A 24,706-nucleotide genomic window follows, 5' to 3' on the forward strand; every position below is an offset into this window, starting at 1 on the left:
TACCTGGTTTAAAAACAACAGTATCACTGTGCTTGATTGGCCACCAAACTCCTCTGACCTTAACCCCATAGAGAATCTATGAGATATTGGAGATATTGTTAAGAAGAAGATGAGAGACACCAGACCCCAACAATGCAAATGAGCTGAAGGCTGCTATCAAAGCAACCTGGGCTTCCATAACACCTCAGCAGTGCTACAGGCTGATCGCCTCCATGTCATGCTGCATTGATGCAGTAATTGATGCCAAAGGAGCCCTGACCAAGTATTGAGTGCATTTAATGAACATACATTTCTGTAGGCCAACATTTCAAGTTATAAAATCATTTTTTCAAGCTGGTCTTATAAAGTGTTCTAATTTACTGAGATAATGACTTTTGGGTTTTCATGGCTGTAAGCCATAATTATTATCATTAACAGAAATAAACACTTGAAATAGATCACTCTGCTTCTAATAACTCTATATCAGACCCGGGCAAAGTGCTGCCCTTGGGCGACTTCCAGCTCTCTAGCTGTCTTAGTCCGGCCCGCGGACCGAGACAGCCGTGGGGCTGGAAATCAGAGGTCCACGGGCCACACGGTGCCTGCCCGCTTGCTGTTTCCATGTGCGGCTCTGCGCTGTGCTGCTGACTCCTTTGGTGGAGGAGGGGCCTCTGGCCACTTCCTCCACCAATCAGCATTTGAAACAGCTGATGCGATGACGTAATTTCATCTCGTCAGCTGTGTACTCCGGAGAGTCCTCGCAACCAGAGGCAGGGAGAGAAGCAGAGCGCCGGGGAATGGGACCGAGGTGAGTATGTGTTTTTTTTTTACTCATGTGTATGGGCTGTTTGGGTGGTCTTGGGGAGGCTATGGGGGTGTGACATGGTGCTGCACATGGGGGGTGACATGGTGGTGCACATGGGGGTGACATGGTGCTGCATATGGGGGTGACATGGTGATGCACATGGGGGTGACATGGTGCTGCACATGTGGGCAACATGCTGCACATGGTGCTGCATATGAGGGCCACATGCAGCACATGGGGAGGCTATGGGGGCTCATGCAGTGTATATAGGGAGGCTGTGTGGGGCTCATGCAGTATATATAGGGAGGCTGTGTGGGGCTCATGTCGTATATGGGGAGGCTGTGTGGGGCTCATGCCGCATATCACGGGCTGTTGGAGGGCTCATACGATATACAGAAGGGGCTGTGCTTGGGTTCAAACGATATATAGGGGATGTCAGCATACTGAATTCTACTCAATATTAAGTGATACAATTAATATTAATAAAATTATCAATAATATAATAATTATAATATATCAATATTAATATAGAGCAGAATTAATTTCGGTCTATTAGTTCGGCCCTCCACAACAGACACGGTCTCTCATGTGGCCCCTCAGGAAAATTAATTGCCCACCCCTGCTCTATAAAATAGATGAGTTTCACTTTTTGTATTGGAGAACTGAAATAAATTAACTTTTTGATGATATTCTAATTTTGTGAGATGCACCTGTATATATCAATATATACTATTGATTTATTCAACATTTACTGAAAGCAGTTTCCTTACTTGTGTACCCAGCTCACTTTGAGATCTTCCACATAATAGTTTACAAATGAGTACAATCTTATGCCTTCCTCATTGCTCTGAATCTTCAGTTGTGTAGCTGACCCAGCTAAAAAAAAAATACGATAAATGGAATATTATTTTTTGCCAAACAAGGAAGCACTCACATGAACATGCTTAACTTTAGGACTCTTTGCTTTTATTTTTGCGAAAAAAAAGACTGCTGTTAATACACTTACAGATTGCCACATTTTCCGACCTGATCCACACTTTGACTAGCTGCATCACGCAGCATCTTTTCTGTGGACCGGATCTTACTCTTTTATGCCTCATAGTGCGTCTCATAGGAATAAAGGAGGTAGTCAAGCGTCACAGAAAATCAAGTCTTCTTATATTAGGTGTGCATATGAACTGGTGACAGGTTAAGATATGAACATCTAAATGTTGAAGCATGAGGGAAGTGTAAAATATTATTATGCAGATTTTTTTAACCCCTTCACAACCTATGAAGCATAGGTACGGCATAGGTCGTGTCCCGGCATTTAATGCGGGCTCCGGCGTTTAGCCCTCATCTTTTCAGGCACATGACAGCTGATTTGATCAGCTGCCATGTGCCTCTAACAGCTGTTAACATGTTAAATGCTGTGTTAGTTGTAGCAGCATTTAACATGTGCACAATGGAAGCAAAACACAAACCTCGCCCATTGGCGCCCCTGTCACATGATCGCGGGGCGCCAATGGGTTCGCATTACAACCGATAGTCTGCAGAAGACCCCAATACTTGCCGTTGCTGATCTGCGCTGAATGCCGGCCCATGGCAAACGTTCATAGTAGATGATCATTTATGGTTCACATAGCAGGCCTGAAGCACTGTTTTTGCAATTTCACCGCACTTGGAATTTTTGTTTCTGTTTTATGATACACTATATGGTAAAATCAATGGGGTTGTTCAAAAGTACAACTCGTCCTGCAAAAAACAAGCCCTCACTCGGCCATATGGATGGAAAAATAAGAAAGTTATGACTTTGGAAAGAAAGGGAGCAAAAAAACGAAAACGCCAACACTGAAAATCCAAAGGTTGTAAAGGGGTTAAGGATTTAGTTTGCAAACCAATTTAACCCTTTGTACTCTGGAGTACAATTGTAGAGATGTGACTTGCTATCTGACACAGGAGACACCTTATCACTTTGGTGGCAGTGAGTTAGGCCGTATTCAAGCCATCAACTGAGTTATAACATACTTACCAATCATTTTGCAGACTGCGGTCATGAGATCATCAAATGCTATGAAAATTGGAAAATATACAGTTAAAAGTGTGTTAATATTTGCAAATAAGCAGAATGAATCACAGGATGGTAAAATGCATGCATAGGAATAAGTGATGGAATATGGCGGCACAGAACAAGGGGGCACATTTACTGTAGAATAACCTACTTATAAAGTCATCCTTAATCTAACGGTAAGGCAGGTACAACAGATATAAGGACTTGGTATCCCAACAATCTATACACCTACAGGCATTTTATGCAATAAGTGGAGAAGCGCAGAATAACAAACTTCCAGCTACAGACAGGTAAGTATTTGAGGCAGACAGGCAAGTGTTGAAAAACCAATGTAACTGGTCTTACCTGAATCCTTGAGCTTAAGTACACTCTTGTCTTTCCCTCTGTCATCTTTCAAGATTAACTCATATGTACCAGCATCCTTCCTAGATACCTACGAGTAAATGTTGGAAGACAACATTCAAAGCAGATGTGATGAAACACTGTAACTATTGCAGAAATTTGGCAAGTGTGGCTTATCCCAAAAAAATGGGATAGAATGAGCAGCCCTAAAGCACCACTCCAGCAATTTTTTTTTATTGAAGAGTGGAGTGGTGCCACTAATCTAAGTTCCCTGCCCCTAGTCTAATACTTTCCAGCTGCTGTCTTCATCTTTTATTGGTGCCGCACCAGTCGGTGCTGGATCGCTTAAGTGTTTGCTGAGCGATCTCCAAGTTACAAGTCAGTGTAAGTCTATGAGAGCCCAAAACGAGACCAGTATGAGGCTCCCATAGACTTACAGCTAGAGCTTGTGACCGTTACCTCTGACCCCCGGTCATTTAGAAGCTGCGGTCACAAGATGGTGGCGCGTATCTGGAGTGGCACCAGGAACAGCTGAAGATGGCGGGTGGTGAGTATAATACTAGGGGCAGGGACCTTACATTAAAAGCACCATTCCAGCACTGCAATGTAGAGATGAGCGACTATGCCTTTTTCGGGTCGAGTCGGGTTTCATGAAACCCGACTTTTGAAAATGTCGGGTAGAACGAAATCGGCCGATTATCGTGAAAAGTCGAAGGCCGACTGAAACATGAAACCCAATGCAAGTCAATGGGGAACCAAGGTCGGCAGGGAGTGGACAACAGGAAACACACCTACAGTGCCCATTTTAATGCCAAAAACATCAATTCTTATTACTTAAGCTTGTCAACCTTAATTTATTTTATAATAATAGTTAGGCAATGAAAACTGGGGGTTATTTGGCTAAAGTTGTGGGGGGTAGGGCTGGCTCCAGATTTTCGTGGGCCCTCGGCCAAAGAGTGTCACAGGGCTCTTTTAACACATGCCACACTTCATGATCCTCTGATACGGCAGAGAAATAGCGGTATAGTACAATGAAAAATACTTCACTTCTTACATCTCATGACTGATATCCATTTTAAATTCTCCAATAGCTCTAAAAACGGACAGTATATTCCTCCATACAGTATTATGGCCACCGCATAGTGCGCCATACAGAGTAATGAGGCCCATATATTTCTCCATACAGAATCACTGGGCCCATATAATGTTTGAAACAGTAGATGATGAGCTCCACATAATGCTACAGTATTTGATGGTCCCCATGGATGAAGCTCCACTGTGTTATGGGCCCAAATAATGCTCCATATATAATGGGCCCCATTTCTAATGCTCCAGTGCATAAAGGGCCCTGTAAATGCTGCTCCAGTGTCTGATGTCCACCTTTGGAATGCTCTAGTGTATGGTGGGCCTCATATATCATTCTCCAGAGTATAGTGCTCCCCAAAAATAGCTGTCCCAACATTGAAAACAATTAAATAAGTCTCCTCGCTAGGGAATCCCTGAACTAGTCTGGACTCCTCGTCGTCCCCATCTTCCATCTCACTGCACTTGGACTGTTTAGGCAGAGGGCGTACAGACGTGATGTCATCGCGCTCTCTGACCAGAATGTCACTGTCAGGAAATGCGGAAGACGTCACGGCGGTGGAGCAGGGAGAGGTAAGTATTTAAACTTTGCAAGTGCTGTGATCCTGAGCAAGCAGGGGGGGCCCACTCGTTGGCGACAGCACTGGCACAGGGCCCCTCATAGTACGGTGGTGCTGACGGCCCCTCCCACCGGCAGAGACACTTTTGTGTACTATGAGGGGCCCTGTGCCAGTGCCATAGCCCATGAGTATGCACCTCCCCACCTGCTCAAGGAACCTGTACTTTCATCTGCACCTTCCTCTTTGTCACCGTATAAGGTGGTATAGTATGCGGGAAGGGGAACCTGAGTTTCATCAGGGCAGATTCTGGCTGTGTAGAGTGCGAGGGGAATGTAGTGGTCTGGGTCAATGTACCAGCAGAATCATCTAGCAGTGGCTGGGCATCAGTGCACTTGTGGCACCCCCAGGAGTACGGTCGCCACAGTGGCATTACCTTCCTCCGAGGGAGTGTGATGTCATGCTTGGGAGCAACGAAGGATCTCTCTAGCAGTTAAACCAACACACAACACAGTTCCCACTCCAGGCCAGCAGGGAGACCTCTGAACCTGACTGCTGAGGAGCTGCTCTCTGTGGTCGGGAGGAGGTAAGTTAGGGCAGTCTGTGAAGGGAAGGGGAAGTGTGTGGACGTGAGAAGGGGAGCTGGAGGATGAGCAGAGTTAAGGCTCACTCCTAGCTGGAGCGCATGGTCGGGATTCCGGTCTCCGAGTTTATAGGGACACTGACGGTCCTGCAGCAGAAACCTGAGCATGTAGCAGCTGTAAATGCTCTGTTCCCAACTAAGGCTCGGAGGCCCCAGCAGCAACGTGTGTGAGCCAGAAGGAAAAGGCTATGGCTGCCTGCCATATGAGAAAGTTCCAAAAGAGAGTCAACAGGGGGAACTTCAGTGAACTCAGTACTGCGAGTACCTCAGATAAGCGCTAGAACGGAGGCCACACTACCTATCTGCAGAGAGAGAATTCCAAATTTGCTTCCAGGCTGACCAACTCCTTTTCCATCTGTACTCTGGGTCCTGGACGTCACTTACCAAGTACAGGTAAAGGAACTGCACGACTGTGTCTGTCATCTTTCTCCTGCGCCTGGCGCACAGCTCTGCTACATCCTGCACTGCACACCATCTACCAACTCTTTCATCTGCCCTGAGACTACGGCCCTACCTGTGCAGGGCTTCTACATCTTAGCTGCACCACAACATCTGTCCAAGAGAAGCGACACTGCAGCGCGGGTCAATCTGATCAGAAACCACAGGTGGCGAGACGTATCATTCACCTATAAACGTTATTCACCCCTTTGCATGGACGCCCAGGGCCACGGAACGGGTCATCACCACCAACGTGACACATCCCTCTGAGACACCGGCCCGGTACCGATTAACCCGACTGCCCTGGCTGGCCACCCACACTCCATGTCAGATTCATCTTGGACTGGGGAATTCACGATTTGACTTGATAACCCAGGCATGGTATGATAGAAAGAGCTACATGGACTAATGTGAAGTGTGGCCTGCTGCATCATTCACTTTTGGTGGGGACGAAGGACACAAGGAAAGGGGTTCTTCCTGACCAGGAGCCAGCACTTGACGACTCAGTGCTTGCATTTTTTGAAACTTCAGAAGAGGAGGGCATATTTGCTGGAGTCTGTTTCGGCAATGTAAGCCAAAACCAGTTCCTGATGCTCCGGCTTTAAAAGCGGTTAACCTACTCCCAGAAAAGGTAGCATCCAGGCATTCCGGAGCCAGGCCATGACGCAGGCTCAACACCTCCTGCCTTAGCTGCTATTGTGCTTTTGCCACTACCAGCAGATGCACCACCACTATCAGCACCAGCTGGCCCCCCCACGCCCACGTCCGCGGCCTCTTCCACGAAACTTCAAAATGTTGCAGAAAATGAACCCAAAATAACATCAGATATATGGTACTATATCAGAAGCGTACAGCTCTATACAGTCAAAGGATGATTGTCAATCTCCCTATATATACCATCAGTCACACAGAGACGCTCACAGGCTCAGTATGGATTAGACAAGAATATAAAAAGTAGAAAAAGTGTACAGTATCATCAGATAGCAGGTATTTATAGTATAGTTTAAACATTCTAAATCTCCGTAGATATTTCAGGAGGCAGATACAGACGCTCTCAGGCTCAGTATGGATTACAACACAATATAAAAAGCCGTAAAACGGTAATGGATCTGAAGAGTACAGCTGTACACAGTGTAGGGATCATTGTTGTCAATCTCAGTATTTATTTCCACAGTCAGAAAATAACTCTCACTTGGTCAGTTTGGATTAGACCAGAATATAAAACGCAGTAAATGGGTAATTTATCACAAGCGTAGAGCTGTATACACTAGTGTTGGGGTAATTTTTAAATGTACATCTAAATTGCAGGAGTAACCCACAGACTGTCACACGCTCAGGATGGATCACACCACGATATAACAAGAAGATCCGCAAGAAATGATCACACATGTGGGACAATGTTCAAGGTGTCAATGATACACTTAGAGTGGTGGGTGGAGGAGGACTTCCTGGCAGAAATGGTACAGTATCACCAGATACCAGGTATATATAGCATACTGTAGTTTAAACATTAAAAATGTATGTCTATATATTCAGGAGTAGTGTTGAGACACCCCGCTAGTGTTCTAGTTCGTTTTGGTTCGTCGAACACGAGGCAAGTTCGTCGAATGTTTGTCGAATGTTCGACGAACAACGTCGAACATCATTGAAAACAATGGCAGGCAAACACAAACACATACAAACACATAGAAAACAATTACAAAACACCTTAAAAGGTGTCCCAAAGCAGACAAAATGCTCAGAATACAAAAATAACATATGGAAAACGGCAACTACATATAGAAAAGAGGTGGAGGAGTAAAAGGAGGAGGAGGAGACACAGATATAGGCATGTCAGGCCCTTATGAAGTCAAGAAAGGCTGGAATAAAAATGTAAAATACCAAAAAACAGTTAAAATCTGAAATCGAAGACGATCATATACCGTCAGACTTCCCATCATAAATTAGGCCTACTGTCTATCGGGCGGCGTTAATCCCACGAACCTCCGAACAGCGTCCATGAAGGCAAAGTGTTTGGTTTCTGGGGGCAGTATGGTTGCAAAGATGAACCTTAAAGGAATGTCCAGAAGGGCACCACCAGGAGTGGAGCCTGCGGCTTAATTCGACTCCACCCGGGAAACCTCAACCATGCCAGCTACAGAAAAGATTGACAGATTGCAGGCTTTGTTGATTCTGTGGGTGGTGGTGGATGTCCGTTTTTAGTTGTGCTAGCGATTTGTCAGCTTAATTCCGCTAACGAACGAGACTCCGGCATGCCCCCGCGGTACGCGTCAAGCTTACTAGAGGGACACGCGAGGCTCTGACACGCGAGATCGATCAATAACAGGTCTGTCATGCCCTTACGTGTCCGGGGCTGCATGAGCGCTACACTGAAAGGTCCAGCGTGTGTCGCTTACAGGTGCAGATAACCCGCTGAACCCAGTTAGTGATGGGGATCTGGGATTCCAATTCTTCCCCGCGAACGAGGATTTCCCAGTAAGTGCAGGTCAACCAGAATTTCGGAATTAGGCCTAACCGGCATTCCAGAAAAAATGAAAAAATTAAGTGTCCAAACCACAGGTGCTGTAGCTTGCTTAACAGTTGGGCTCCTATGCTGAGTAGCACGTAGTTCTTACATAAACAGGCGGCATAGCTTGGTTCACTGGTGGGCTCCTCTGCCGAGTAGCAGACAGTGCTACAAGGCCCAAAAGGATTTTCTGGACAAGATGCGCTAAAAAATAATTAGAAACACATGGTGTAGCTCCTTGACAGGTGTACTACACCGCTTGCTACCACACACCGCTACTATGCCATGAAACAGTCTATTAACATTGAAAACCATTATTAATGTGAAAATGAAGTTACGTTTTTGGTGAACGAACCGTTCTCGAACGGAACCTCAAACAGCCAAATTTTAAGCAAAGTGTTCGAGTTCGACGAACGGCTCGAACACCGCCCAAAACAGCTGGAATTTTAACTTGGCGAACAGGTCGACTCGAACACCGGTCATCTCTAATCAGGAGGCAGACTCAGACGTTCTCAGGCCCAGTATGGATTCAACAAGATTGTAGAAAGTTGAGAAAGGGTACAGTATCACCCTATAACAGGTATATATAGCATAGTTTAAACATTAAAAACCTATGTCTATATATCAGGAGGCAGACTCAGAGGGTCTCAGGCCCAGTATGGATTTGACGTGATTGTACAAAGTTGAGAAAGGGTACAGTATCACCAGATAACAGGTATATATAGCATAGTTTAAACATTAAAAATCTACTGTATGTCTATATATCAGGAGGCAGACTCAGACGGTCTCAGGTCTGGATTCAACGTGATTGTAGAAAGTTGAGAAAGGGTACAGTATCACTGGATAGCAGGTATATATAGCATAGTTTAAACATTAAAAATCCGCGTGTATATTTCCGGAGTCCGACAAAGACACTCACAGCCTCAGTATGGATTAGACAAGAACCTAAAAAGTAGAAAAAGGGTTATGTATTCGAACCGTACACCAGTATACACTGTTGGGGTATTTTTCAATCTTCATATACTGTACAATTCAGTCTCAGTAAGACAGTCCAGACTCTCCGCAAGAGGAAACGAGATGGATGCAATTACAGATGGAAAGTCGACTGATTGCAGAAATTTTGGAATTACTAATCACGGTAAAAACTCTCGGGAGAATTCTCAGAGGCGATGCTGACCCTCAATTACTTTGTCTGTGGAGACAGCGAAAACAGTTCTTGTGAAGAAAGGTTTGCAGTATTGCAGTACCGTGGAACCCATCACCGTTACTCATCTCCATCAAATTGTGATCACAGGGACAGATGTAGACATTGTCCTCACTGCCTATCATGATCTGTCAGGTAAATTTGGAGTGCAAAAGACACAAGCCACAGGCCGTAGGTGATTCTATTGGATTGGCATGAGAGGACACATTTAAAAATGTGGGCAGGAATGTCACACGTCTGTGAGTCGGAAAACCATGAAAGCTGATGATAAACCACCACTGCATCTCATTGTGAGTCAACGTCCATAACAAATGGAAGTCATTGATCATCTGAAGATAGAGCCCAGCAGGACAGGGCATAGCTACGTCTTAACCATCATCTATCATTTCACCAAATTTGTATTGGCAGTCCCAGTGAAGTATTTAACAGGCCAGACTACACAGTGGTGAAGCAGGGAGAGGTAAGTATTGCAAGTGCTGGTGCCCTGAGCAAGCGGGGGGGCCCACTCGTGGGCGGCAGTACTGGAACAGGGCCCCTCATAGTACGCTGGTGTGTCTGATGGCGGGTGTGCACCCCCACCGTCAGAGACACTTGATTCTACTATGAAGGATCTTATGCCATTGCCGTTGCCAAAGAGTGTGCCCACCCACCTGTTAAGGGCAACGGCACTCGCACGGGTGCGTGCGCCTGGTGGTGACCCCGGCACTGTGGGGGGAGGCAGCCCAGTTAGGGAGGTGGAAAAAATGGCATATGTTGATGTTGGACATTCAGCAGCTGCAAATAGAGTAATTGGAGAAGTCCGTGGAAGAGGAGGACAAAAGCAAGCCATTTTTCTGGCAACCTACATGTCAGCAGGGGAGGGTGGGACAAAATCCTTTGAAACCCATGCATGGTTCATTTTAATGAAGGTTAGATCATCAACATTTTGGGTCGACAGACGGGTCCTTTTTTCTGTCAGGATTGATCCAGCAGCACTGAAGACTCGTTCAGATAACACACTAGCAGCAGGGCAAGCGAGCTCCTGTAAGGCATATAGTGTCAATTCAGGCCAGGTGTCAAGTTTACTGGCCCAAAAGTCAAAGGGGAATGACCGGTGAGGGAGAACATCGATATGGGAGGAGAAGTAGTTTGTTACCATAGTTGACAACTGCTGTCTCCTGTCACTTTCGATCGATGCAGTATTGCCAGTCGTGTGAGCAGTACTTGAAAAATCAGTCCACAACATGGTCATGAAACCCCTGTGTCCAACGCCACTTTGGCTGTGTGCACCACGAACACCTCTTCCATGTTGCCCCCTATGGCTCGTTGGAAAAACATTACCGCCGCTGTGTGCTGGGAATGCCTCAAACAAACGGTTTACCAGAGTTGCTTGTTTGTTAGCCAATATTAGCTCTAGGTTCTAATGTGGCATGATGTTTTGAAATTTGCCTTATAGCGTGGATCCAGGATGCTGGCCAACCAGTAGTCGTCATCGTTCATCATTTTGGCAATGCGGGGGTCCCTTTTTAGGATCTGCAAGGCATAATCAGACATGTGGGCCAATGTTCCAGGTGTCAATGATGCACTGCGAGTGCTGGGTGGAGGAACACTTTCTGGCAAATCAACATCCCTCCAGTCACGTACAAACCCTGTACATGACCTTGCCACGCCAGCATTTTTTCTTGCCCCCTGAGAAGCATCCTCCTCCCCAAAATAATCATCCCCATCATCCTCCTCCTCCTCTTCTTCCTCCACCTTGTCCACGAGACTTCCCTGTGCAGACAATGACTGACTGTCATCAAGGCTTCCCTCCTCCTCTTCCTCCTCGGCTGCAGACGCCTGCTCCTTAATGTGCGTCAAAGTTTGCATGAGCAGATGCATAAGTGGGATGCTCATGCTTATGATGGCGTCGTCTGCGCTTACCAGCCATGTGCATTCCTCAAAACACTGAAGGACTTTACAGAGGTCTTTCAGCTTCGACCACTGCACACCAGACAACTCCATGTCTGCCTGCAAACTGCCTGCCCTTGTATCCTCCCACAAATGAATTACAGCCTGCCTCTGTTCCCACAGCCTCTGAACCATGTGCAGGGTGGATTTCCACCTTGCTGCAACGTCGATAATTAGGCGGTGCTTGGGAAGGTGGAGCAATCGCTGCAGCTTCTGCATACGACTGGAGTGTACGGGCGACCGGCGGATGTGCGAGCACAGTCTTCGCACCTTAAGGAGCACGGGTGTTAACTCTGGATAATTATTGAGGAAGCACTGCACCACCAGGTTCAAGGTGTGAACCAGGCAAGGTATGTGTCTGAGTTTTGAAAGGGCTATGGCTGTCACAAAATTCCGGCCGTTATCACTAACTACCTTGCCTGCCTCAAGATGTAGACTGCCCAGCCATGACTCAGTTTGTCGGTGCAAGTAGTCGGCCAGTACCTCCACGGTGTGTCTGTTGTCACCCAAACACATCATCTTCAACACAGCCTGCTGACGCTTACCACTAGCTGTTCGATAGTGGGACACCTCGTGTGCAACACTGGCAGCTGCGGATGGAGTGCTCGTGCGACTGCGCTCTGTGGAAGAGCTTTCGCTTCTGGAGGAGGAGGAGGGTCAAATGCCTACAGCCAACTGTTTCCTATACCGTGCGCTAGGCAGCACTGTCCCACTGCCGCTGTCCCCTGTGGACCCTGCATCCACCACATTAACCCAGTGCGCAGTGATGGACACGTAATGGCCCTGGCCATGCCTACTGGACCATGCATCTGTTGTGAGGTGCACCTTTCCACTCACTGATTGGTTGAGTGCATGGACAATGCGGTCTTTCACATGCACGTGGAGGGCTGGGATGGCTTTTTGCGAAAAGAAGTGCCAACTGGGTAGGTCATAGCGTGGTACTGCGTAGGCCATGAGCTCGTGGAAAGCTTTGCTTTCAACCAACTGGTAGGGCATCATCTCTAACAAGATTAGTTTGGCAATGTGGGCGTTCAAAGCCAGTGTACGCGGATGAGAGGATGAGTACTTTCTTGTCCTACTCAGAGTCTCTGGTAGGGTGAGCTGGACTTGAGAGCTGCATATGGTGGAACTAGCGGTGGACATGGCAGACTGAGAGAGGGTTGGTGATGGTGATGATGTTGGTGGTGTTGCTGATGGCCTAAATTCAGTCTTTCGTAGCAATAACATTGTGATTCCATGACTGCTTTGCCCTTGCGATGACACCTCGACATTTGCTGCTAGTGGTGTGCTAACCGGTGGGCTTACAGTGGGGGAAGTGATTTAGCGTTGCTGACTACCTTCATTCGGAGCAGGTGCACATGTGGTACGTGAGGTTTGGTAGTCCGTCCACGCTAGCAAGTGCATGGTGGTTAAATGTCTAAGCATGCAACTGGTATTCAAATTTCTCAGATTTTTCCCTCGGCTAAAGGTCTTTGCGCACTTCTTACAGATAACTTTTGCCTGATCATTAGGATTTTGTTCAAAAAAGTGCCACACTGCACTCTTCCTACTATGGAAGACTTTTTGAGACCTTGCACACTGTGCTAATTTGACCGTCTGGCCAAGCTGTCCTGCAACTCTTTTGGTTTTTGTAACACGTTTTTGGACTGCTACAGTCCTGCCAGATAACAGCTGTTGCGATGTCATTGCCTGCTGCGGATCCTCCTCTTCCTCTTCTGAGCTATTGGCAGCGGCACCCTCTTCCCCCAATGGATGCCAATCTGGGTCAACAACTGGGTCATCCATCACCTCCTCTTCAATTTCATGTGCACCTTCCTCTGTGTCACTGTGTAAGGTGGTAAAGTATGCGGGAAGGGGCACCTGAGTTTCATCAGGGTCTGATTCTGCCTCAGTACACTGCAAGGACAATGTAGTGCTCTGAGTGAATGTACCAGCATAAAAATCTAGCAGTGGCTGTGCATCAGTGCACTCCATGTCAGATTCATCTTGGACTGGGGAATTCACGATTTGACTTGCTAACCCAGGCATCGTATGTGAAAAGAGCTCCATGGAGTAATCGGTAGTGTGGCCTGCCACATCCTTCACTTTTGGTAGGGGTGAAGGACACAAGGAAAGGTGTTGTTCCTGACCAGGAGCCTCCACTGACGACTCAGTGCTTTTAGTTTTTGAAACTTCAGAAGAGGAGGCGATAGAGCTGGAGGCTGTGTCAGCAATGTAAGCCAAAACTTGTTCCTGAAGCTCCGGCTTTAAAAGTGGTTTACCTACTCCCAGAAAAGAGAGCCTTCGAGGCCTTGTGGAGCCAGACGATGACGCAGGCTCAACACCTCCTGCCTTAGGTGCTATTGTGCTTTTGCCACTACCAACAGACGCAACACCACCACCACCATCGGGACCAGCTGGCAACCCCCTCCCACTTCCATGGCGTCTTTCACCATACTTCCTCATTTTTGTGAAAATGTACCCAAAATACCACCAGCTATATGGTACTGTAAAACAAGGTAGAAGGTGTATCTACTATTGGTGAGAATTTGAATCTCACTATAGATTTGAGGACGCAGAACTATTGTCTCAGGCCCAGGAGAGATTACACCTCAATGTAACAGGCTGAAATTGGATGGTGTATGACAAGGTGGATGGTGTCTATAGGATTGGTGAGAAATGGAATCTCACTATAGATTTGAGGACGCAGAACTATTGTCTCAGGCCCAGTAGAGATTACACCTCAATGTAACAGGCTGAAATTGGATGGTGTATGACAAGGTGGAGGGTGTCTATAGGATTGGTGAGATTTTAAATTTCACTATAGATTTGAGGACGCAGAACTATTGTCTCAGGCCCAGGAGAGATTACACCTCAATATAACAGGCTGAAATTGGATGGTGTATGACAAGGTGGAGGGTGTCTATAGGATTGGTGAGAATTTGAATCTCACTATAGATTTGAGGATGCAGAATTATTGTCTCAGGCCCAGTAGAGATTACACCTCAATGTAACAGGCTGAAATTGGATGGTGTATGACAAGGTGGAGGGTGTCTGTAGGATCGGTGAGAATTTGGATCTCACTAGAGATTTGAGGACGCTGACAATGATGCTCTCAGTCCAAGTATGGACGCAGGCAGCCTAATAAGCAGGACTGCTGCACACACAAAAGGGTGGAAAAATGAACGCTTGGTAACTGTGCAGAAAAGAGGAAGAAAAGTATTTTTGCTTTTAAAAAAGCAGTTTGCACAGCAGTGTGCAAACAGCAATGCAGCTATCAGGGAGCCTTATAAGGCAGCCTAATAACCAACAGAGCTGATGCGCAAAAATATAGCCTCCCCTGTCACTGCACACAAACTGTTGTGTTGTAAGTGGAAATCGCTACCAGCAGAAGCAGTTTTTTTTTCTTCTTCCCTGCCTAACGCTCTCCCTTATTCTGAATCAGCAGCAGCAACCTCTCCCTAATGCTAAGATCAGCAGAAGTAAGATGGCGGTCGGCGTTCACGCCCTTTTATAGCCCCTGTGACGCCACACAGAGCCAGCCAATCACTTGCATGCCCTTCTCAAAGATGGTGGTGACCGATGCCTATGTCATCGCGTTGCCCACAGTGTGCGTCCTCCATCATTGGCTGAAAAAGGGTGCTGGAAGCAACTTTTGAAACGCGACTTTGGCGATCTGGTCGCCGACCTCACGCTATGGTCGGGTTTCGTTTAATGAAACCCGACTTTAGCGAAAGTCGCCGACTTTTGAATATGACCGACCCGTTTCCCTCAACTCTACTGCAATGTAAAAAAACGCTGGAGGGTCGCTTTAATCAGGAGCCCACACAGAAATCATGGTGCTTCAGAGCAAAGCTAAACATTGGCCCCACTCGTCATTATGAGCTCCACACATGGAATGCAACAGATTTGGATATTTTTGTGATGGTCATGTCACAGTTTCGGACAGGGGCAGGTCACAACATGACCCCAATAATGAGTCATTACATGTGATCATGTGACATCAGGATTTCCATGTCACGCAAAGGATGTGAAGTTTTAGGTTACTAATTAACATAAAACTCAGTAACTTACCTCAGTAATAAGTAATGTACATACACCATCCTTAAAGTCATGTTTCTCATCAACCATTATCTCCATCTCATCCTTATACCAGGTAATACTTGTGTCATTCTTCATATTAGCAACCTACAGGGACAAGCCATAAGAAATGGACAGTAAGGCACCGGTCTGCGTTCATATAACAGAATATTCTAACTATTTGATCATCTTCCTACCTTACTCTTCAACAGTACATTGCATTCAGGAGTAACTTCCCATCCAAGATACTCAACAAAATGAGGACCTTTAAATAAATAGAAGCATGTTTATACGGCAGTGATATAGCAACGAGCTCACACCTAAAGGTCTGTCCACTGTGACCTGCCATTGTAATTTAGTGTTCAGCATATTAAGTCCACCTGGATATTTCATGTTACATGTTTTCAGATTCATAGCATAGCATGCATCACTAATCTTCCCAGTAAAATAATAGACACCACAAAAGAACCATAACAAACCCCAGTATAAGCCAGTGGGCAGGGACGGACAGAGACAGAAGAGGGCCCCTGTACAAGAACAGTATATGGGCCCTTGTACAAGAACAGCCCAGTAATGCAACTATGGCAGAAGCTGCTTGCCTCCTTTGAGGTAGAAATGGGCCCTCTCACCTCTGTGTAGTGAACAGGTTGAACCAACAGTATAACCGCCCCCATCACTGATTTCTATTGTGATGGTAGTGTAAGCACAGGATAAGACATATTCTGATCCCATGATGAATCCGAGACATTGACGTTCTGTTCTAGAGCAACAGGATTACACAAGGCATGAAACTCTGTAGAGTCTTTAGTAATAGCATACGCAACAATATGTAATGCTGGAGAGGAGCTTGATCATTCCTGTCTGTGAATTACATTTAGCATGCATGTCTGCCCTCTACTGGCTGTTATCAGCAGGAGAATCAGTACTGCAGCAGAACAAACAGGCAGTATGAAAGTAGGACTCCCCTCTCCCTGCGCGTTGTGCTCTTCTGTTGCTTTTTTTAAAGCAACACTTTTAAAGAGATTGTGCAGGCTTGGGGTTCAAGTCTGCAGTAATTCTATGTGACTGTACACAGTAAAGAAGAAAAGTTCCAGCTTCCAGGATAATAAATTTTTATTCCAAAATATAGATATAAAATTTCATACACAGCTTTCTCCCCATATGCAAATGAATGTGTGTCGGGCACTGAATCAGCTACGCGTTTCGATTCTTTGTGGATCTTTTTCACAGCTGAAAAATTAGTGACATGACGCAAATCTTATATTTTTCAAGGACCAATAGAAATGACAACTGCTGTCACATGATTAAATTGTCAGGTCCTGCATGCATTTGTCTACATAATGCAAGATTGCCTTATACTAATTCATTACAATACAAAACAGAAACAAATTTAACATATAAATATGTTAAATTTGTTTCTGTTTTGTATTGTAATGAATTAGTATAACGCAATCTTGCATTATGTAGACAAATGCATGCAGGACCTGACAATTTAATCATGTGACAGCAGTTGTCATTTCTATTGGTCCTTGAAAAATATAAGATTTGCGTCATGTCACTAATGTCACTACATTCACCTCTCGCTCCTGCACAGCAGAGGACAAGAGATGTGCGGCCTCAACAGATGCTGTTGATGACATCGGAGAATTCAAGCCATGTCAATCAAGGAAGGAGGGTGAGTAATTCCGGGGATAGAGGAGGTGGTGAGCACAGACCGACAGCCAGTGGAACGGACTGATTAACATACAGCGCAGGAGGATTATAAAAAGTATTTTCATAGCTATGTATTGGAGCAGGGCACTTATGAACAGGTTGCTGAAGTGCTGTTCAAGAATCAAGATGACTTTGTGGATTTAGTTTATACAGTATATATGTACACAATTATTAGGCAAGTGAGTATTTTGACCATATCATTATTTTTTATGCTCTAAGCTGTATAAACTTGAATACTTATTGGATGAAGCAGATCAGATGATGTGTATTTGTGTAATGAGGGAGGATGTGGCCTAAGAATATCAACGCCCTTTATCAAAGTGTGCAGAATTATTAAGCAGCTTATTGTCCTCAGTCAAAATGGGCCAAAATAGAGATTTAATTAACTCTGAAAAGTAGAAAATTGTTACAAGTCTTACAGAGGGATGCAGCATACTTCAAATTGCTGAGATATTGGGGCATGATCACAGAACCATTAAAAGTTTTACTGCAAATTACCACCAGAGTCGCAAACACTTGAGAAAAAAAGATGTACATTAACTGGCAAAGATTTGAGAAGAATCAAATGTGAAGGAACCAGGAACCCATTCCCCTTCAGTTCTGTCATATTTTAGAACTGCAACCTCCATGGAGAGCTCAGAAATACAAGGTGTTCAGTTCTCAGATATGGCCAAGGTAAGGAAGGCTGAAACCCGACCACCACTGAACAAGACACAGAAGAGAAACATGAAGATTGGGCCAAGAAATATCTGAAGCAGAAGACAGATTTTCAAAGGTTTTATGGACTGATATGATGAGAGGGATTCTTGATGGACCAGATGGATAGGCCCGTGGCTGGATCAATATTGGGCACAATCCTCCACTTCAACTCAGACACTAAAATATTGAAGGTGAGGTTACTGCTTTACTCTCTAGAGCTTATTTTAAATAAGAGAAGTTATTACAAGTGTGATATGTAATGGCCGCTCTCTGCTCTCCTGATCTCACTGCAGAGCTGTATGTGATTATACCTGCACATCTCCAGGTTCCTCTCAGCTTCCAGCTCATGGGCAAACAGTGTTACAATACAGCTGAGAGAGCTGTAGCAAATGTGCTTGTAAGGAGACAAAACAAAGTTCAGCACTACTGTTCTGTGCTAGTTAAAATTGTAAGGCTTGTTTTGAGTTTGCCAATAGACATGTAGAAGACTACCTAAATGCATTGAGTAAGGGGCTGTGGTCAGATGAGACCAAAATTGAACTTTTGGCCACCAAGGTAATTGGTATGTCTGGCGCCAAACCAACACAGCTCATCACCCAAGAACACCATCCCCAAGGTGAAACATGGTGGTGGCAGCAGCATCATGCTGTGGGGATGTTTTTTGGCAGCAGGTACAGAGAAAATGGTCTGAGTCAAGGGGAAGATGGATGGTTCAAAAAACATGGCTATTCATGAGCAAAACCTTTTTCACTCTATCAGCCATTTGCGACTGGGATGGAGGTTCAAATTCCAAAAGACAATCACCCAAAGCATGCTGCTAAAGCAACATTCGAGTGGTTTAAGAGGAAACGTGTAAATGTTTCGGGGTCGCCTAGTCGAAGCCCAGACCTTAACTAAATTAAGAATCTGTGGTCAGACTTGAAGATTGCTGTTCACCAGAGGAAACCATCCAACTTGAGGAAAATGGAGCAGTTTTGCCTTGAGGAATGGGCAAAAATCCCAGTGGCAGGATGTGGAACGCTCATACAGAATTATCCAAAGTGACTTGCAGGTGTAATTGCCACAAAAGGAGGTTCTACAAAGTACTGACTTTACGGGAGTGAATAGTTATGCACACTGAAGTTTTAAGTTATTTTGTCCTATTTGTTGATTGTAATAAAAAGAAAAAAAACAAATGTTCTCAGATGTAGGCAATGCCAAGGGGGTGAATAATTTTGCAAGCCACTGTGTATATACATATATAGCTATGGCAAAAATTAAGAGACCACTGCAAAATTTTCAGTTTGTCTGATTTTTCTCTTTATAGGTATACTGTATTTTTGAGTAAAATGTAAATTGCTCTTTTATTCTATAAACTACTGACAATATGTCTTTGAATTTCCAAGCACTAAGTTTTGTGTTTATTTTCAGAAAATGAGAAATGGTCAAAATAAAAAAAAAAAACACAGTGCTTGCAGACCTCAAATAATGCTAAGAAAACAAGTTCATAATCATTTAGAAACAACAATACTAATGTTTTAATTCAGGAAGAGTTCAGAAATCAATATTTTGTGGAATAACCATGACTTTTGATCACAGCTTTTATGCTTCTTGGCATGCTTTCCACCAGTCTTTCAAATTGCTTTTGGGTGACCTTATGCCACTCCTGGTACAAAAATGTAAGCAGTTCTTCTTTGTTTGATGGCTTGTGACTATCCATCTTCCTCTTGATTACATTCCAGAGATTTTCAATGGAGTTCAGGTCTGGAGATTAGGCTGGCCATGACAGGGATTTGCTGTGGTGGTCCTTCATCCACACATTGATTGACCTACCTGTGTGGCAATGTGCATTGTCCTGCTGGAAAAAACAGTCCTCAGAGTTGGGGAACATTGCCTGAGCAGAAGGAATCAACTGTTTTTCCAGGATAACCTTGTATGCGGCTTGATTCATACATCATTCGCAAAGATTAACCTGCTCAATTCCAGCCTTGCTGAAGCATCCCCAGCTCATCACCGATCCTCCACCAAATTTCACAGGGGTGCAAGATACTGTGGCTTGTACACCTCTCCAGGTCTCCGTCTGACGATTAGACGACCAGGTGTTGGCAAAGCTGAAAATTAGACTCATCAGAGAAGATTACCTAACTCCAGTCCTCTATGGTCCAATCCTTATGGTCTTTGGCATTGATGAAAGGCTTTTTTCTAGCTTTACATGACTTGAGCCCTGCCTCTAGGAGCCTGTTACGAACTGTTTTTGCCGTGCACTTCACCCCAGCTGCCATTTGCCATTCCTTTTGTAGGTCACCTGATGTCATTCTGCGGTTGCTGAGTGACAGTCGAATAAGATGACAGTCATCCCAGTCAGTGGAGAGTCTTTTTCACCCTCTGCCGATCTGTAGCTTTGCTCTCCCCAAAGTCTGCTGCTTGACCTTGTTGTAATGGACTGCCGTCTTAGAAATTTTAAGGATGCAGGAAACATGACGCTCACTGTATCCAACTGCTAGTAAAGCCAGAACTGAACCCTTCTTTTCCTCATGCAACACTTTTCTTTTCAACTCCTATGGCATGGTTAAAAGCTATTTTTTCTTTCCTATTACTTTTGGGATATTACTAGCACTTGTTTTGCCATCCAACTTGTCCTATTGCAAGAAGACTGTGAATACCACAACAGGGTTTTTATACTTTCCTTCGCTAAAAAGATTTGGTTCAGGTGATCACCTAATCAGAAGCCCATTAAGTAGAATGAGGTGTCCTCTGGTTGGAATTCAACTGACACTGGAATGGAATGACTGTCCGACATGTAGAGAGGCTCATTTTTATAAAATTGTGCCTTGTGTCTTTTAATTTTACCAGAGCTGTATGTGTGTGTGTGGGTGTGTGTGTGTGTATGTGTGAAATAAAAAAGTTACGCCTCAATGCACACACAGTAAAGAAGAAACTCATCTAACAGCTAAGTAACACCCTATTAATCACATTTGTAGTCAGTAAGGCGCATAGCTTGCTAATGTGTCTACATTTCACTTGGTGATTTCGGGTGATATATTACCTTGTTTTCGGATCCATTCTTGTCTCTGGAATCTGGCTTCCTTCTTCAATTTCTCAAACACTAATAAGGGCAAATAAGGGTAAAGTTAATACAAAGAACATGGGCTGAGTGAGAGGTTATAGATGTGGTAGGAAATGAATGTGGCACTCCATTGAGCAAACACCAAATATTTTACATACTGTGAAGCATTGCACTTTGGTTCTATTATTGCGGAATTGAGATTATTGATGTTACTGATGTAGCTGAACACTAAGTCAAAAGCGATGGAGTTAAAAAAAAAAAAAGAATCTATTGAGACTTTCACCTTACTGGGCTGCACATCTGCTGAACATCTGTCAAGACATAGAGGTACTACCAATATAATGTATATATTACCAAGTTTAAAGTGAAAAATAGCTAAAGTACAAATCCAACACAACCATGGCTACCGCTATAAAGGAAGCCCATGACAATAATGTAAACCGAGCATAATCTATGAAATGCGATGTGAATGTGTCGTTCAGTTTGTCATTGTATGCCATGTGTCATTACTTGGGGCATATGTTAGTTTTAATTTTATGCCAACCTTGCTGAATGTCACTATTACTAACAGAAAGTTGTAAGTAAAAACATCGGTATTCATTGGGCTGTTTGTAACTATGACAGAACTTGTAAGAGCCGAAATGGTGGAACTGTGTTGGTGTTAGAGGAATACTAACAATAATAGAGGAATAATAATTTTATTTATAAAGCGTAAACCTATTCACCAGCACTTTACAATTGAATTGTGTGATAAATATGTCACAAGCAGCAAAGTAAGGATTCTTGTGTTATCCCCTTAATGACCGCCAATACGTCTTTTTACTGACCTGAGATATAAGAGGATAACCTCCCCATACAGGTGACAATCGAGCAGTTGTCGGCCATACACTATAGCTGACAACTTGCTGTATCAGCCACAATCAGCGTTGTCACCGTCCATATCTTTTTAACCCCTTAGATGCTGCTGTCAATAATGACTAAATCATATAAATGGTTAACAGAGTGTGGGGGCTTCCTCTTTATCCCCATTGGCACCCTGAGATATTCATTTTGTGGTCCTGATGTTTGCCACGGCCAAATAATGACCTTAGAGTCTGCAGGCTATCGGGGCCTGTCAGTAGCGTAGCTACCGGGGGGCAGAGGGGGCGGTCGCCCCGGGCCCTGTGCTCTGAGGGGGCCCACCTGAAGCTGCCTCCAGTCATTGATTATCTATTATTTCCCCTGCTTTTTGTACTGTGCATGTATCTAAAGTAACATGCACGGTACAAACGTGATCACAGGAAGTCAGAGTGAAGGAATGACAGGCCTCCAATCAGAGTGCAAGGAGTGAGTCATGTGACCTCTCTTCTGCAGTCTGTGGAGGAGAGGGGGAAGGGAAGTTACTCACCCAATCCTGGCTGAGCGCGCTCTCCTTCAAAGCTCCCTGCTGCAGAGAAGTGATCAGCTCCAGCAGCAGCCTGGATGCAGCGGGCTCTGCCTCTGACTGTGAGCTGAGCTCTCCTCTGCTTCTGCCTGGAAGGAGCCTGACAGCCAAGGAGGCTAGGAGCAGCACCCAGGACCAGAGGACACACTGGGACACAGCATGAGGACTGATGAGTATCTTAGCTCATGTCATTTACTCGTGTGATTGGGTGTGGTAAATTTACTAAAGATGCACTAAATGAACTTGTACCTTACTTCGGTTAGCTTGATAAAAGGCTTGACATAAGAAATGCAGTCGTCCATAGGATTTTTTTTTTTTAAACACTTGCAGTTTTTGGTTTTGAAGTACACAGAGCATATAGCCAGAAATACTGTACCTCCAGCAGGAAGAAAAAGTATTTATTTCTAGTGCTGGGCGAGCACTAAAATGCTCGGGTGCTCGTTATTCGGGTTCAGCAAATTGGATTACTCGGGTACTCGGACAGAACAATGAGCCCAATGTAAGTCTATAGGAGACCTGAGCATTTTTACCGCAGTTTCCCCCGGGGGTCCTTTTAAGGTCTAGAAACGTCTGAAAATGATGGAAACACTGCTCAAATGACACGGGGACATCATGGGGTTGTGTGGTCAACAGTTGCTCACTATGGGCCTGATTCACCGCCTCTCCTGCCTTGATTGACATGGCTGACGTCTCCTATGTCATCCACTGTCTGTAGAGCTCTCGCACCTGCACAGGAGGGAACAGGGGCTGCGCAGAGCAACAGACTGGATGACATAGGAGACGTCAGCCATGTCGGTAAAGGCAGGAGGATGGCAATTGTGGGGTCAGAGGAGGCACTGAGCAGGGACCATAGACACTCATCCGACTGGACGCTGCTGATTAGCTTACAAGAAGGAGAATGATTATTTTCTTAAGTTTGCGAGCGGCTAGAATCTTGCAGGATGGCTTTTAAATGTGGCTGAAAGACGGTGGCTACAGGTCTTACAGATTAAAGGGAACCTTTCAGCAGGCTGTCCCCATGTAAGGTCCAGACAGCATCTGTACGCCTTCACATATAGTGTTCTAGAATGCTCTCTATATGTCACCAATCCTCTTTGCAAGGCACAAAAAAGAGCTTTTATTATACTCACAGACGGCGCGTCTGGGCATCTCTAGTCTTGATCCGGCGCCTACCCTCTTCTTGTGATCGCTGTCCAGCTTCATGTGGAATTTGCGTCCTACATCATGCATTCAGTGTCCTCTATCGCACGCCTGTGCAGGCGCACTTATCTTTGCCCTACTGAAGTCAGAGCACAGTATTGTAGTGCGCATGCGCCGGCTTTACTTCCAGGTCATCAACACCCTTTGACCTTTCCCAGCACATACGCACTACAGTACTTAGCTCTGCTTTCAGCAGCCCAGAGAAAAGTGCGCCTGCACAGGAGCACAATGGGTGGCAGTGTGTGGATGACATAGGACGCGTTATCCAGATAAAGCAGTAATGGAGGATGGCGATCTTAAGTCAAGACCAGCTATGCCTTGGTGAGTATAATGAGAGGTCATTTTTATGCCTTGCAGAGGGGATTGGGGACAGATTTAAAGCCTTCCATATAGAGGCTACCTATGTGGATGCATTATGCTATAGAGGCTGCCTATGGTGCTGGATTACACTATAGAGGCTGCCTATGGGGCTGCATTATAGTCTTCCTATGGGAAGTGCATAATACTATAGTCTACCTATGTGAAGTGAATTACACTATAGAGTCTGCCTATGGGGAGTGCAATATACTGTAGAGTTTGCTTATGGGGAGTGCATGATACTATATGGAGACCTATGGGGAGTGCATTATACTATATAGAGTCTACCTATGGGGAATGTATTATAGTATATTGAGGACTATCTGGTGTATTGTGCTATATGGAAGCTATCTAGGGGGCCATCAAACAGTGTGGAGATTACAGTGATGTGGCCATCATACAGTGTTGGAGCCATTTTAACAGTTTGGGGATATTAAGGGGTCAGTATATACAGTGAGGGGCCATTATACTGTGTATAAGAGAGCATCATACTGTGTATAGGGGAGCTGTGCAGGCAGAAGACTTGGGACATTATTAAATGTAAAGTGGGCATTATTGTTATAGGGGAACTTAGGTGACTGTGACTGTCAAAGGGTCACACACAGGGCAATATTACTTTTTGGGGGACAAAATGTGGGCACTGTTTTCTAGGACACTTGCACACGGCATTACT

The 24,706-nt window shown here is 45.0% G+C and overlaps 1 protein-coding gene across 1 annotated transcript in view; it reads right to left on the reverse strand.

The window, feature by feature from the left end:
• Window positions 1-24,706, reverse strand: part of MYOM1 (myomesin 1) — a 190,527-nt gene that overhangs the window by 10,489 nt on the left and 155,332 nt on the right. The window contains exons 27-32 of the mRNA XM_073550891.1: window positions 21,033-21,092; window positions 15,793-15,860; window positions 15,590-15,703; window positions 3,180-3,267; window positions 2,796-2,834; window positions 1,555-1,660 (exon numbers count right to left, since the gene is read on the reverse strand). Of these exons, the coding sequence (XP_073406992.1) occupies window positions 1,555-1,660; window positions 2,796-2,834; window positions 3,180-3,267; window positions 15,590-15,703; window positions 15,793-15,860; window positions 21,033-21,092 (475 nt within the window). The remainder of the gene's footprint in view (window positions 1-1,554; window positions 1,661-2,795; window positions 2,835-3,179; window positions 3,268-15,589; window positions 15,704-15,792; window positions 15,861-21,032; window positions 21,093-24,706) is intronic.

This window comes from Dendrobates tinctorius, unplaced genomic scaffold (assembly GCF_039654945.1).
Source record: "Dendrobates tinctorius isolate UK_male_01 unplaced genomic scaffold, ASM3965494v1 ptg000171l, whole genome shotgun sequence".
In the NCBI taxonomy this organism is placed as follows: domain Eukaryota; kingdom Metazoa; phylum Chordata; class Amphibia; order Anura; family Dendrobatidae; genus Dendrobates; species Dendrobates tinctorius.